Below are 16,167 nucleotides of genomic sequence, written 5' to 3'. Positions count from 1 at the left end.
GGGAGGAAGAGGGAAGAAGAAGAAGAGGAGGAAAAAGAGCAGGAAGAAGAAGAGGATGATGAGGAGAGAGAGGAGGAGGAGGAAGAGGAGGGAGAGGGAGGAGGAAGAGGAGGAGGGAAGAGGAGAAGGAGCAAGAAGAGGAAGAGGAGGAGGAAGAGCAGGAAGAAGAAGAGGATGATGAGGAGGGAGAGGGAGGAAGATGAGGAGGAGGGAGGAGGAGGAGGAGGAGGAGGGAAGAGGAAGAAGAAGAGGAGGAGGAAGGAAGAAGAGGAGAAGGAGGAGGAGGGAAGAGGAGAAGGAGGAGGAAGTAAGAGGAGCAGGAGGAAGAGGAGGAAAAAGAAGAGGAGGAAGAAGAAGAGGAGGAGGAAGGAAGAAGAGGAGAAGGAGGAGGAGGGAAGAGGAGAAGGAGGAGGAAGAGGAAGAAGGAAGAAGAGGAGGAAGTAAGAGGAGCAGGAGGAAGAGGAGGAAGAAGAGGAGGAGGAGGAGGTCCGGCTGCAGCTCTACCAAACATCGCGGCACCGTGCAAAACGTTTCCACATCCTCTGATGAAGTTTAGATTCAACGACTTCGTCGTCGTCTGGTCGATCGTTCACTCTGCAGCCGACGACGACCAGGAGTGACATCACAGCCAGCGTCAGAGCAACAGAAGAGGAAGAACAGCGAGTCCTGTTCTCACTAGATGACGATCTGATTGGATGAAGTTAATCAATAAATAACGATTATTCATATCGAGCATCTTCACTAGAAACCTTTGTTTGCACGGCGCCGACGACGACTCACTTCCTGCTTCAAGATTAAAAAGTCGCCTTTATGTTTGTTTGTTGTTTTGCTTTAAGAACCTAAATCCTGTTTCTTTTTATTTTTTTACTTGATGCCGACGCCGGCGACCGATCAGATCATATCGCCGTAGTAACAGAAACCTCGGTGACCACCTGGCTCGGTTTGGTCTACTGGTCGCCCCGCAGCCGGCGCTCGTGCTGCCGCTTGGTGATGATGTACTTGAAGAACTCGTAGACGGACCAGCTGATGGCGGTGGACGGCATCTGGTAGATGACGCGCGCCTGGACGCCCTTGAAGAACGCCGGCACGCCGCCCGTCCTGTACACCGTCCGGCACGCCGCGCCCAGCCCGGAGATGTGGCGACCACCACCACCACCACCACCCGTCGCCGTGGCAGCAGCGCCGGCCGTCGTGGCCTCGGCCTGGACGAGGTGGATGGCCTGCGCCTCCTGCGTGTTGAGCAGCGTCTTGCAGACGTCGAGCGGCGTGGTGGCGGCGGCGGCCAGGGCGCCGGCCAGCGCGCCCGACACCACGTGCGAGGACGGGTTGTACTGTCTGTGCGGGTTGAGCAGCTCCTGCAGGTACTCGTAGGTCATGAAGTGCAGCGCCTGGAACGGCACGTTCATGGTCAGCTGCGTGGTGTAGCTGCGGTAGAACGCCGCCGGGCCCTCGCGCCGCAGCAACGAGCCCACGCAGTCCAGCGTGCTGCGGTACGGGGAGTTGAACATCTGCATCCGCTGCTTCACAACTGGAAGGAGAAGAAGGAAGAGAAGTGAATGAGACGAAAGAAAGAAGGAACAACAGCAGGAGTTTATCTGAGGGATTTAAAGGGATAGTTCAATATTTTTGGCAAATTGGCCCATTGCCATGATCTCTATAGTCATAGCAGTAGGTTTGTTAACTTAAGGGCTGCAGCTATCGATTCTTTTTGTAATTGATTAATCTAGCACTTTATCGATCGATTTTATTTTTGCTTTTTTAAATAACCAAAACAACAATAATGATGTGGCTTTGAATGATCAAGCATTTGGCTTTTTTATTAGCCCCAAAAAGCCCATTTATTGCAAGTGCCAACAAGTAGGTAACAATACAGTGAACCTACTGTAAATTTAAACATACAACATTACAAATAAGGATTGCACATTTGGGGGGGGGGGGGGGGGGGGCGGGATTACGGGTGCCGGCGCCGCTGCAGTACTGCACCTTGTTCTCTTCCTTTTTGAGTAGGCCTAACTAATCATGTTCCCAAACTTTACATGATCTCTCTTCACGGACATCCCGACACTCCGCCATCACGGCGAGTGTATCACGCGCTAGTGGTGTGTTTCCTTAACAACGGTCCATGTGGAACAATATGTCCCTGTCCCTATGGACCTCTGATTGTGTCCTTAATAAAGTCTTATTAATATCCCTGCGCGTCATATAACGAGGCTGCGAGGCAGAGTTTTTGCCTCGAGCCATTTTTGTATTCGAGTTAATCGAGTAACTCGATGAATCGTTTCAGCCCTAGTTAACTTTAATTCTTGGTGCAAGCTATTTTTAGAACGGCGGAGCAGAGCCGTGAGCTGCTCAGAGCTACGCTACGGAGGCTCATGGGATTTCTTGGTTTCAACTCATCAAACTCATCAAATACACAATCCAACAACTCAGAGAAAATGCTAATTTCCGTTAGCCCATCTATGGTGTATTCCATTATATGTTAGCATCAAGCTACAAAGACTTTATATTCAGTTGGTGATAATGACAGTGATCATTTGAACTCTGTCGTTCAGTGAGGAGCAGAATATCGTTGGTGGCGTCATCAGGTTGACATCCGCAAGGTTCGGTTCGGCTGATGATCTAAACTTCGACAGAAACTGAACAAATCCAAAATCTGATCTGTGTTCTAGTTTGTGCTGTTCTACAAAGATTTAAGGTCTTTTTATCACTTATTATTTTTACAGTGTACAAAAAACTGTGAAATATATTTAATTGTTAGTGCAAATGAATATCTAAATATTGTTTCCCTTGATTACTAATAATCGGTACCCGTCCATAATATCATGATCATTATCAGAAGCTTCTCCAGTGAGTCTGTAGCGCCCTCTTGTGTCCTAACGATTGAACTGCACCGTCTGTAAAAGCCTCTCGAAGGAGGTTGAGAACTCCTATAAATAGACGGACAGCCTCTTTAACTGGCCAGCACATGTGTGTGTGTGTGTGTGTCAGGCGACTTTACCTTCAGCTGGGTTCATGATGGCGTCGTGCAGCACCGTCGCCATGCAGCCGGCCACTCCTGCAGAGAGAGAGAGGAAGTTAAAGTCTGAAGACACAGATGAGCTCAAGCTTCCTTCCTCCGTCTTTAGAAATACAGACGGACCTGGTGTTGAAACACCCCCTCCCTCTCCAACCATAATCTTTAATATTTTCCCACTGTTAACCTGCACACGGCGGCTGTTCACTGCTCTTTTTATTAAAAAAAATAATCTAACCCCAATTTACACCGACTCCAACACAAACGCTAAAGCAATTCGCTTCCATTCAACTCAGAGTGAGTCACCAATCAATCAGAGGAACCTAAAGCTAAACAAGACGTCGTTAATGAAAAAATATTACTCATGGAGGTGGGAGACCGCAATATTTTACGATACAACTGTAGAGTCAGCAGCCTGACAGAAAATAAACCTCAGAAAGACATAGTTATCTGCTGTTGAGATTTGATCTCACTTTATACGCGGCTGTTATCACATTAGTTTGTAGTAGGGTTGGGCGGTGATAAGGAAGTAATAAGGTATATACAACCACGGTATCTGAAAATAGCAACGGTATCAGTTTCATTATTTAAAAAAAAAATTGCAGTTGTTATGAGACTGGTGTGTGTGGTCGAGAGAGGTGAGCGAGCGGCAGATTTGTGTGTGGTAGGAAAAGTCTGTTGGTGTTTGTGCGCATTCATGAGATTTGCTGCGAGATGTTCATTTGTCGTTGTAAACTATTGGATGTTTGATGTAAACACAGAAGAACATCTCGCAGCAAATCTAGCGCCGCCACAGGGAGCTGCTGCTACAACAAGGATAAAAACAGAGATCACATACATTTTTTATACTGTATATATAGAGAGGGAAGATATGAGCTAAGAGGGAAACTTAACTTAAAACAACCAAGAATAAATACTACATTAAAAAGCATGTGTATTTCTGTGGCAGGGGTAAAACAGTGGAATAGCTTGACAGAGACATAACTCAATTTAAAAATAGATTAAAACGTAGTATGATAGAAAGCTATAAACAGGATTGATTAATTGGGTGTTGATTGCAACTGTAATGCTGTTAAATTATTTATTTCTTTTATTTATTGGCTACACTTGTTAATTATTGGATAATTATTTCTTTTTATGACTCTGATTGCAACTGTAATACCGTTTAATTATATATTTTATTTTATTTTTTGGCTTCATTTGTTAATTATTGGATACTTGTTTCTTTTTATGACTCTAAAACCATAAAGAGCTCTAATGGATTTACTGAAATAATGAATTAAAGGGTAGGCATCTATAAGCTAGATATAGCTTCAGCCTACACCTTTTTGATCAATTTCTGAACTAGTTGAATTAATGATGGTATTATGGAAAGTTGACTGACTGTGATTGATGCTCAACTGTAAACAATTTATATGAAAGATTGAATAGACTATTATTACTACTACATATGAAAACCCGTTGCCAGCCGGACCCCCCCTGGAACTCCTAAAGCGTTTTGATGACTCTGAAAGTTCTCCAAACCCTTCCTTGGCATGACGGTGAGTAGAAAATTGGTGAATTATTGATTTTGGGTGAAGTATCCCTTTAATTAAACGTGTTAATGTTGGTAATGAACATGTTTTGTTATTGTTTCAGTATTCGTCTCACCGTTGGCGAAGTGGCTGTTGGTTCCCGGGTGGACGGCGTCGCTGAGGGAGAACTTGATCTTCTCGTAGCAGGCGAAGTAGAGCGCGTGGGCGGGGCCGGCGCCCACCGCCAGCACGTTGACGCCCCTGATCGGCCGCCACACGCCCTCCGTCCGCACGATCTGCCGCAGCGCGTCCATCACGTTCCTGTAGCGCGCGCCCGGCTCGGGGTGGAGGCTCTGCATGCGCGTCTACGGAGAGAGAGAGAGGACAAACACACACGTACTGAGTTTACACTGATCAATAACACTGGTCGTCTTTGTATAAGTGCATCAAAAGCAAGTTTTACTTCTCTATTTGTAGTTTATTTATAGTTATTAAAGCAAAATGTCAAGATTATTATCGTTTAATAACTCAGGAACTTAATCTACAGGGTACATACAGGAATCTTGAAGTTAATTTTAATACCTTTTTAAGACTTTTTCAAGACCTTTTCAATATTTTTCAATACCTCACCACCACTTCAAGCTGTAACCATTTACATCAGTGACACTTTTAACTTAACAGTTTTAGTTTGTGATAAAGACTATAGACCACTATGATACAACAGAATTCAAAATAGGCTAGGATAATAAATCAAAGGCAAAGTTTATAAAAAAAAAAAAAAAAAACATTGCTCCACTCTCAAAAAACAAAAACAACAATCTTCTTTTCTTCTTTATGTACCGGTTCATCTTTGTTTTTTAATAAAATGAATAGATTCACACACTTTTACAATGTTTTTTAGGACTCAAACTCTTGGACAGCTAATTCAGAAAAAAATACCTTCAAAATTTAAGACTTTATAAAGTTGTGAAAAGACTTTTTAATACTTTTTAAGGGTCTTAATTTTCCCAAAATTGATTTATCACCTTTTAATACTATTCAAGACCCCACGGATAACCTGATCTAAATTCGTTTTAATAAAGTCTTGAGTGTAAACTGAATCTTTCATCTGTTGTTTACATGAAGAAACAACAGTAATTTATATTTTGAACATCGTCTAAACCAGTGGTCCAGTCTGACAGAAATAAAAAAAAGCCTTTTTAATCACATAATTGTATATTTATTAACGGTTCTGAAGAAAAAAAGTGCGATTTCAAAAGTTGGAAATTTAGTTTAGTTAGAGTTTTACACCATCTTCCTGTGCGATATTTCACAATAAAAGCCCCAATTAAGAAATGAATGGAGACTGAATGTCCAGACAAACAACAGTGAATCAAAATCATCAAAATGTGGCTTGTTCTTATCAAAATATGAACTAATTTCCCAATAAAACAGAATGGAAATAAGCTTTAATAAACCTAAATGGAGCTTGATTTGATGGCTCTGGGTCACTATTTCAGTAAAATGATAAATGTCTGTAAAAGAAATTCAGCCAAATGATAGTTTTATAGTTTATACAACCACTAGGGGTCCGACTGCTCCTGTTTGAGATCCACTGATCTAAACAAAGTGGAATCAAGACCTGCAGAACAGAAAGATTCAGGAAATCCTTCGTTCCTGCTGCCATCAAAATGCACAACGCCTTTTGTATTTATTTAGGTTATACATGTTTACTTTTTATATCATTTTATATAATTTATATCATATAATTGTTATGTAAGCTACTGGACGATCTGAATTTCCCTCCTAGGGATTAATAAAGTACTTTGTATTTCTAAAAGTCAGATGTTCAGACGAGGAATCCAGAGCCAGGGGGAAAATCAAATCAAATCTCAAAAGTTTGGAGAAGAAACCACAGAAAGAAGAAAAAGAGAATAAATCTGTCATGATTAAAAGATGATCCGGTATTTTGAAAACGATCCTAAAAAAAAAAAACAGTTTAACTTCATTTCGTAGTGTTTGTGTTTCAGCTTCGTCGTAAAAACCACCGAGCAGCAGGAACAGCTGATCCACGCTCAGGTTGTGTAATCCTGAAACTTTCCTCTTACATGCAATAAGTGAACTGCCCCGGCCCCTCCCCCTCCTGCCCCCTCCTACCCCCCTCCTCTTCCCCTCAGGGGCAAACATCCAGATCAGGGTGGGAGGGTGGACATTCCCGTCTTCTGCTCCTTCTTCTTCTTCTCCTTCTTCTGGGAAACGGTAACTCAGGAGGAATGTGCTCAGTCATCGGCCGGTTGTTTAGTGTGTTTTTTTGTTTTTGTCCTTTTTGTCCTTTTGTCTTCTACGTCTTTGACAAAAAAACACAGCCGCCGTTCAACCGCAGCGACCGCCAGGCTTCAGTCAATAAACCCAGACATGAAAAACTCTGAAATCTGAATCACTGACTTGGACCCAATTTGGAAAAGGTTTTCTGGGAAAGTCCAACATGAATCTGAATCATGTGACACAGCTTTGTGTTTATTACTAATTAGTCCCAACAAGTTTGCTTTTCTTAATATTTCTTTGGAGTTCATATGAGTATGGCACTAATCTGGCTAACTTTTACTTTGCTATTGTTTTATTGTTCATCACTGTGCTTTATCACGTTGTTGATTGTTTTGTGAGTGACAAATAAGGGTTGGCAAGATGAGCAATTCATAAATATCTTTAAACATTGTTTTAAAAGCATTGGATTTGGTAAATGTACATTTTGTATTCATGTTGGTTTTATGACATTTGAACCATTTAAAAAAAAAAAAAAACTAAGACTGAATGCCCCTGAAAATGTCCAATGGTGTAACCACAAAGGAATGGTATTTTATCCTAAGTGTACTTCTGAAAAATATACTTTCTTATGAAAAAAATTAATTGAAATAGATTTTTAGCCGTTTCTATATTTAAATGTTAATGCATTTTGGTAATACTGGGCAGGACATATCCTAAAAACACCGCTTTTTTTCTAAATTATTTGATTTATTACCAGAAAAATACCAGTTACACCACTTGACACTGAGTTGCATCATGTCATTGACCCTAATATTGTTTTTTGTATGAAAGGCACTATATGAATAACATTATTATTATTAGTAGTAGCAGTAGTAGTAGTATTATATGTAAATGAACTCCAAAGAAATATATGACTAATTACTATCAATCAATCAATCAATCAATTTGTTTATTTCGGGCATGTCAATTTAAATCATCATCATCACACTTCATCATCAAATAATACAATACATGGCCGAAAGGGAAAAGCGGGAGAAGCAAAAGCTTATCTAGTCCCGCCCCCATTACCCACAGAATAAGAATATTTGTCATACATACATATCTTTTTGCTTTTTTCTTCTTTTCTTATTATTATATATATATATATATATATATATATATATATATATATATATATACACACATATACATATATATAAATACATATATATATATATATATATATATATATATATATATATATATATATATATATATATATATATATATATATATATATATATATATATATATATACACACACACACACTACATTTTGATGTAACATTCTTTTACTTATGACATTTTGACATAACATGTTACGGTAGTAGATAGTATACAGATCATAACATAATTTTTTTTTTTTTTTTTTTTTTTTACATTTTGATATAACATACTTTTACTTATGACATTTGACATGACATGTTGGCAGCAGGCAGTATACAGAGCTGAAGTTTAGCTCTAGACAGTACATACAGATTACGTGTGTGTTTGCACATGTGTCCATATTTGTCCGTCATGAGTGAACAACAGTCTCATTACACATACTAAGATGAAGATAAAGAGGAGGACGACATGTTGAATGTTACGGCTGCAACACTGCAGCTGTTTGTTTTTATTGTGAGTTTCAGTTTCATTTATGTCTTCGTCTCTTTCTCTGTCGTTGGTTTTGTTTCTGGTTGATGAGACAAAGAGAAACCTGAACCAGTCTAATAACTAACGATCCTTCACTTGACTGGACGACAGAGGAGATGTACGGTAATAATGTGGATAACATCTACTATTATTAACACACAGGAAATAAAGAAACACTTCAATAACAACGCGCCGTCTCTTTCTGTACAGTGTGAAAACAAAGACGTCCACTTATTAACGCTGAGAGAAGGAAATAGACAAATTAATCTGACAAACGCTCCAGGAAACACATTCCTCCAAACCATCACTGCATCTCCGTCACACTCTCTTCATTTCCTCATATCTACCGGTACTTTACCTTTGTTGACATGAACTAACTCTAACTTCCTGCTGAGGTGTTGAGTGTTTCCTTGATAATAATCTGTGTTATTAACAGCAGCACCTGGGGGTTAATAATAGGACAAATAAAAACACACCTTCTGTTCAGCATATTGATGTTAATATTATTGTTCGTTGTAAAATGCTACGAGCCTAAATGACGCCCGTGTTGCTTCTGGTCTTTTCATCACAGACGAGTGGAGTGTGTGAATCAGCTGGAAAGACGAGGGACAACAGGTGGTTTTATTGTTTAACACTGAACCACCTGTTAAAAAACAAGACAGATGTTCAGATCTGCAGTGATGAGTAGACGGGGATGTACGACAACGACCAGCCCGATATTGGTTGGTAACGATAATTATCAGCTAAAAATACACATATATAAGTCTTATAATGATGTTTTTTGCCAATTAATCAGCCGTCATCGTCTTGATTTCGCTCTTTCTCGGTCTGTTTGCCCTCGAAGTTGATTAGAAACAATAATAAATGCAGATTTTTTGGTGTGATTTCAACAGTAGTGATGTCTGTTATACTTATGTGACCTGCTCTGGAGAAATGAGTCGGAAGTCCCAATGTTCTTTTTTTTTTTTTTTTTTTTTAGATAATCAGCTGATGAATGTGGAAAACCAATAAAAAAAAATCAAAAACTTAAATCTAATTTCAAAGAAATGACATTCAAAAACAATCTCCCAAAGTTTCATAGCCCAGATAATTGAGCAAAGGCACGTACAGTAAATGACGATTAAAGTTGACTTGCAACTTTTAACCCTCCAGACGAGCACAAAATTAAATAACTTATGAACCGTTCGTGATAGAGACGAGATGTGAACTGCATCTGAATCATGAGATTCTCCACTTTCCGAGGGTCCTTGAATGATGCCTTTATGACAACAAGAGACCGTATAGGGAGCGTGCAATCATGTGGTACAGGAACAGACGCCAGAGTCATGGTAGTGAGATATTCCTCCGCCTTCTAACGCAATTTCCTCAGGTTTTCAATCGGAAAAAGAGAGTGGATGAAAGACTTTGACTACAGTATCATTTTAAAGCTTATTTTCTTTCCATTGATACTAAAATCACTGTGACTATCACATATTATTAAGTTATGTCAGTAAGTTAAGTCATGATGTTAAATTCATCTTTACTCTCAGCCTTTCTTAACCTCAGGTGTGAATATAAACTATTTACAAAATGTTATTGTATCCGCATCAGTGGAAAATTAAAGTTATTGTGCCTCCCTATTCGCAGATAACCTGAATTATAATAATAATCTGCAACTGTAGTGACGCCTGATTTATTATTTCAGATAAAAATGCCAACTCTGGATATTTTTCACCCTTTACGGCTGAAAAAAAGTCAATCCTTTCTGTATTTTGCAGAAGTGACGAGTCCAACCTGTACATCCAAAAACTTTTGACCTGAACGGACCAGTGCAGCTCCGTTTTTCAGGTTTTTTTTTAAAGAAGCAATGAGGAAACAGTGGAGGAAATGTGGCCTGAAGCTAAAAGACTGACAACGCGCACACACAGAAAGAGAGTTTCAGGATGGAGGAAGTCGTCTGAGCACATTATTGTGAGAAAACTAATCTGACCGACTTCCTTGAGCCGACACTTTCTCAACCACAGAAATGTTTACAGTGCACGACTTCCTCCTCCTCCTCTCACTCTGACCAGATACTTCTCATTTGGTTTTTAAAAACAACACCCACAGACCATTTTACACTTAACAAAGATTTCCTAAACCATGAAATAAGACCTCAGTTCCTCAGTGTTTCTTAATAATTAGGACATAACTGTTGCATTTTGACTGAATTTGTCGTCATATTTAAGAAAATAAATAAAAAAATTAGGGCTGATATGTGGCAAATCAGCAGTGAGAGGGTGAGAAGTAGATTTAACTTGATTCCAGCCTGCGGAATCACAATGATTCGGTTTTCAGAGTGCGCATGAGTTGACTGATGCAAAACTGTGCAACAGGAGCTTGTTCCTGTAAACAGACACAGAGAGAGAGAGAGAGAGAGAGAGAAGGAGATCGGCTTCGAGGCTGTTTTGTAAAAAAAAAAAACCAAAAAACAAAGCTATGAACCGGAAGAGCTAATCACGGAGGAATTTGCACTGAATAAGAGCTTTGTTGTTTGATTTCTTTCTCTTTTTTTTCTCCCAAACACTCAGCTCAGAGAGGCTGTGGCGCAGTTACCAACTTCCTGGTTAACACCGTTACGTACTGCTGCACTGTGGAATTTTTTTTTTCTTAAAAAGTTCACGCTCAGGTCAGACCATGATAAACACACCGACAGATATAAGCAACGTTTTTCTCTCTGAATTATTACGTTTTCTCAGCAACGAGGACGTTCCCGTTCTGAACCCACTTCAACTTCTTCACCACAAACTTACAGCTTTGAATGTGCAGACTAGACAGATACTGGTTTTTATAGTTTAAGCCCCTTCATTTGCGTCTGTGCTGTAAACAAAATAAATAAATAAATGTGCAGTTTACAGAGTGAGAAAGGTCAAGAGCACTGAGAGGTCCAGGTCAAGTTTCATTCAGACACATGTTAGAGAGAGAGAGAGAGAGTAGGAACATGCGGCTATAGCTGTCGTGTTGCATAATAACCCTCCGTGGTTACGCAGCAGAACACCTGAGGGGGTAAATGATACATAAATCCACTACACAAGAGCAGTTACTGAATTACTACGTTAAAAAAGTCTATAATTACCAGGAAAAGTATTGCGTATTCCTTTCTGACTAGTTGAAAAAATGCGTATAACATTTAACGCCGGCACATTTCATTGTCGGTAACGGTTACGGATGTTATAACGGGGGTAGCAATAACTTTTTTGATTTTACTTGTTACTGAAAAAAGCTACGAGTGGTTATTTCATAAAGCTGTTATTGCTCATCAGTGCTCAGTAATTAAAACTGGGCGAGTCCAGGTTGAGTCGAGTGAGACACTGGTGAGTAATAATCATTATATACAGTCCATGGGTTTTACAGTGAACTGATCCAGGTACAGGTGAGGTGACCGACTTGATTCCTGCCGTGTGTCAGAGGTGTTTCACTTCCAAGAATCTCTCTCTCTCTTTATCGTTATCTGGACGGTCCTCTGTTTAATCTATTTAACCTGAGTTAATGATCCACTCCTTTTACTGTTTCCTCACACTGACCTGATGACACGACCTTCTCTGGCAGTTTTACACTCAAACACACCTCTTGATAAAACAATGTAGATAAGATACAAATGGAGTGTTTATATAGTTTAGTCTGTGCTAATAAATTCGTTTGGCACCTCGTTGCAAAGCAAAGCAAAGCAGTGCTCGTTGAACTTTGAAGGATAGTTCAACATTTTTGGCAAATCCTCCTATCGCCATAATCCCTATAGTCATGCCAGTAGGTTCATTACCTTTAATTATCGGTGCATGTTGTTTTGAGATCGGCGGGGCAGAGACGTGAGCTGCTCAGTGAACGGTACAGGTCCTCTATCCCTCATCAAACTCATCAAATACACAATCCAACAACTCCAAAACGCTCCCATGGACAAGTTGCGACCTGCACTTTCACCACGCTATGAAATAATCATGTAATGTTACAAGACAGAGTTGTTTTAGAGGCAAATGCGTAGCCGTAACTACATCCCAGACACGGCTGCTGGGCGGAGGGGAAAGCAAGACAAGTAGTTCAGAGTATTTGCTTATATGTCGTAATGTAACTTGATTATTTCATAGCGTGGTGAATGTGCAGGTCACAACTTGTCCACCAGAGCGTTTTGGAGTTGTTGGATTGTGTATTATGAGCTTGGACCTGTACCGTTCACCTCCATTGTGTACACTGAGCAGCTCACAACTCTGCCCTGCTGATCTCAAAACAACATGCACCGATAATTAAAGGTGATGAACCTACTGCTATGACAATAGGGATTATGGTGATGGGAGTATTTGCCAAAAATGTTGAACTATTCCTTTAATAATTTATGACTAAATCCAACTGAATATATGAACTATGATAAGACAGCAGTGTTGGGTTCCCCCTGGTCTATTTAAAGACAGTAAAAACAGTTATTATACATATACAACTATATCTACACTGTATATTATATTATATTATACTGTCCGATAATGGACGCATCAGTCAGTGAGCTAGTAGCATGCTAGCTCTGCAATGAGAGGGGACACAACTGTCAAACACATCAGTCTGTTGTTATTAACACACAGTATCTGCCAACATGAAACGCTGAGCTGAGGTCAAACATGCCCGTTCGTGTTCATATTTTCAATTTGGACAGTTTCTGTTTCGTTATTTTGTGCTTTTAGGTGACGTTTATTTAGTTAACTGACCTCTGTTAGCAAGGTTACCCCCGGTTAGCATGTAGCCTACTAGCTCGGGCTCATGCTGCGTTCGAGACAACTAGAAACTCGGACTTTTCACATCTCCTACTTGGAAAAAAGGTGCAATTGAACCCGAACGCCGCTTCATGTGGGAATTCCCACTCGGGAGAAAGAAATAAAATCTACCCTGACTTCTCCGGACATCGATTAAAATGTTATATCATGTTATATACAATATTTACTTATGGTTACAGATTACCTACTGTTGTTGCGGAACACAGTACATTCAGGTTGCTGTTTCTCTTTGATTTTAGATTATCTGTTTAAGTACTTATTTCTTTCCTTTTGCTTAATTGTTTTTCTGCCCTTTGTAATGTTTTAATAAGCTACATGAAGCACTTTGAATGCAAGGTTTGTCCCCTGTCCGCCATGTTTTTTTTAAGCGATTCTCCGAGTTCCGAGTTGTCCTGAACGCAGCACCAGGCTTGTGTTCAGGCCTACTAACGTTTACTGTGAAACCAACCAACGGCTCTTTTCAGTGACATAAACGGACGCCATTTAAAATGACAAAACAGCGTGTTTACGTTGTGTTATCTGTGTCTGTTGTGTGTTTGTTACCTTGACACAGTCGATGGGGTACATGAGGCAGTGCTCCATGATGCCAGCCACGGACCCTGCCAGCATGTGAGTGCTGGTGGCGGCTCCCTGAGGCAGCCCTTCGTACTCCATTTCTGGGTCCGCAGAGGTCGAGCAGGTCTCCGCCGTCGGGTGGTGGGCTAAGGAGGAGGTTGAGGTTGAGGTTGCGGTTGCTCGATGCAGCAGCGCCGGGGTAAAGTCCTGTTCCCCCGACGCCGCCATCCTTCCGACAACCGCCGTGGTGGCTCCCAGCAGCCTGCCGCCGTCCAGCCATCGGGCGCCCGGTGTTTCCACGGACGTTCGCCGGGACACGAAACCGTCCGCTTCCATTCAAACGACGAGGAGTTTTTAAAAATTGTAAGTTAGCGACCGGCCTTTCGGTGTTATCTTAAATTATTTCTTATCTCATTTGATGATGGGTCTCCCTCCAGATGGAGAAAAGTCTTGGCGCGGTGCTGGTGGTGGCGGCGGCAGGCTGGAGTGAATCCCGGGAAAGGGAAGGAGTGTGACTGACTGACTGGAGCGCGGGTGGGTATGTCCGCGAGTCACGCTCAAAGCTGGACGCTGATTGGACGAGACACCTGTCAATCACAGGAAGGCTTTTTTGATTGGCTGATTCGGTCGTAAAATGAGGCGGGTAAATAAAGTGGGCGGGGGATTGTACGTCAGATTTTATAACAGTAGGAGGAGGTCTCGTTACATATTTATGTGTACGGGAAGTTTTAAATTGGATGTCCCCATACTGTGCAATAATACCTGCGCCATAAAATACTCTTACACATGGGACCTGGAATATAAATTAACAGCGGAAGGTCTCATAATTTTTTAGAGAAATATGATAGATAGATAGATAGATAGATAGATAGATAGATAGATAGATAGATAGATAGATAGATAGTTATAATAAATTTGCTGATCGTTTTTTAGGGACATATTATATTCAGGCAACTAAATTTAGTCATTCAAAACCTTCATTTATAGCTTTTGAAAGTGAAACTGAACAGTAGGCTACATCCAAAGTAGGTCTATATCTGACTCTAACAACAGAAAACTCCCCCTGGGTCCGGTTTAATTATTTGTATCGTTTGTGTATTAACAAAGTCCTTCTCATATTAGAACGTCTCTGGTATTAATAACTGCACTTGTACTTTAATGCTGTTATCAATAAAGATTGGATTCAAAAAGAAGAAAAAAGTGTGAGGTCTCATTGTACAAGAAGTTTTAAACATGATGTCCCATACTGTGCAATATTGCGCCATGAAATACTTTTATAATACTGACTAAATAAATAAGTAAAAAATAGATAGGCAGTTCACATGAGGAAGTGTCACTCAGAGCAGTAATACATTCTTCACATGTTTTGTATGAGTCACATCAGTTTCCTTGTCTTTACTGTATCTCTGTTGGCAGGAGCTGATTTTTATTCCCTTCCAGTTTTGAAATGATCTAGTTTTTCCTTCTAGTAATATTTGGTTAATAATTGATTACCAGCAGCACTCTGCACCTGATGCGGCTAATCAGCCAATCACAACAGATCAAAACACAGGTGTTTGTCTTCACTACTACTGTGGAAATGTTCTTCTTTTTTTAATAGAAAAATTCAACTTAACTTAACTCAGATTTTATTTATATGGCAAGCAACCTCAGTTGACCAAAGTGCTGCACAACATAATTATAATCAATCGCCAGCACTATATAGGAAAACAACACAAATGACAAACATAAATGGTTAAGACAGTAAAAACATCATCACTTCAATAAGGTAAAAAAAAATACAAATAAAAGTAGGCCTATAGGCTAATAATAACAAGATAAAAGTAAGGTGTCTGTCTAAACTTGATCTGAAAGCCAGCCAGAAAATATAGGCTAGGTCTGTAAAGCGTAATGTCTTTTTCTCTAACCAGAATAGAAAAAAGTCAGAAACAAGTGTATCAAACACAGGTGGCTTCAAACTACAATTTATTTATCCCACAGCACGTAAATGCAGCAAGACGTAATTTACGTACTCAGTGACGTGGTGGTGTTCTCTGTTAAAATACAAATAAAACTGTAAGAAAACAACATAACTTACATAAAACATAATCCAACAATAATAGCTAAGATACCTTCAATCAGGTAAAATACAAAGCTGTAAGATAAAAGTGAAGGTGTCTGTCTCAACTTGATCTGAAATCCAGGGAGAAGGGTCTTTAAAACGGAAATATCATTTTACTCTAACCAAACCAGAAAAAAACTAGAAAAAATAAAGAAATAAAAAATAAATAAAAGTCAGAAACAAATGTATTACTGTGTAAACAGACACTTTGACAGGTGAATCAAACTACACTTCATTTTTCCTACAGCACTCGAATGCAGCAGGACGTAACGTAACGTACGTCCTCTGTGA

General features: G+C 40.0%; 1 protein-coding gene across 2 annotated transcripts; it reads right to left on the bottom strand.

The window, feature by feature from the left end:
- Window positions 1–706: 706 nt before the first annotated feature.
- On the bottom strand, window positions 707–14,285 carry LOC146992372 (mitoferrin-2-like). Of its 2 annotated transcripts, XM_085785894.1 has the most exons (5): window positions 13,945–14,284; window positions 13,764–13,899; window positions 4,664–4,892; window positions 2,999–3,055; window positions 710–1,528 (listed from the first exon to the last, which is right to left on the bottom strand). In XM_085785894.1, exons 1-5 carry the CDS (start codon window positions 14,109–14,111, stop codon window positions 948–950), a joined length of 1,170 nt encoding a protein of 389 aa, XP_085642020.1. In that variant the 5' UTR covers window positions 14,112–14,284; the 3' UTR covers window positions 710–947. The 2 variants fall into 2 exon arrangements, with proteins under 2 accessions (XP_085642013.1, XP_085642020.1); XM_085785887.1 differs by having other exon boundaries at window positions 707–1,528; window positions 13,764–14,285.
- Window positions 14,286–16,167: the final 1,882 nt, after the last annotated feature.

Source organism: Trachurus japonicus, chromosome 1 (assembly GCF_045865225.1).
Source record: "Trachurus japonicus isolate A0001 chromosome 1, Traja_1.0".
In the NCBI taxonomy this organism is placed as follows: Eukaryota; Metazoa; Chordata; class Actinopteri; order Carangiformes; family Carangidae; genus Trachurus; species Trachurus japonicus.
Note: the sequence above shows the minus strand (reverse complement) of the source record. Positions and strands in the feature narration are given on the sequence as shown.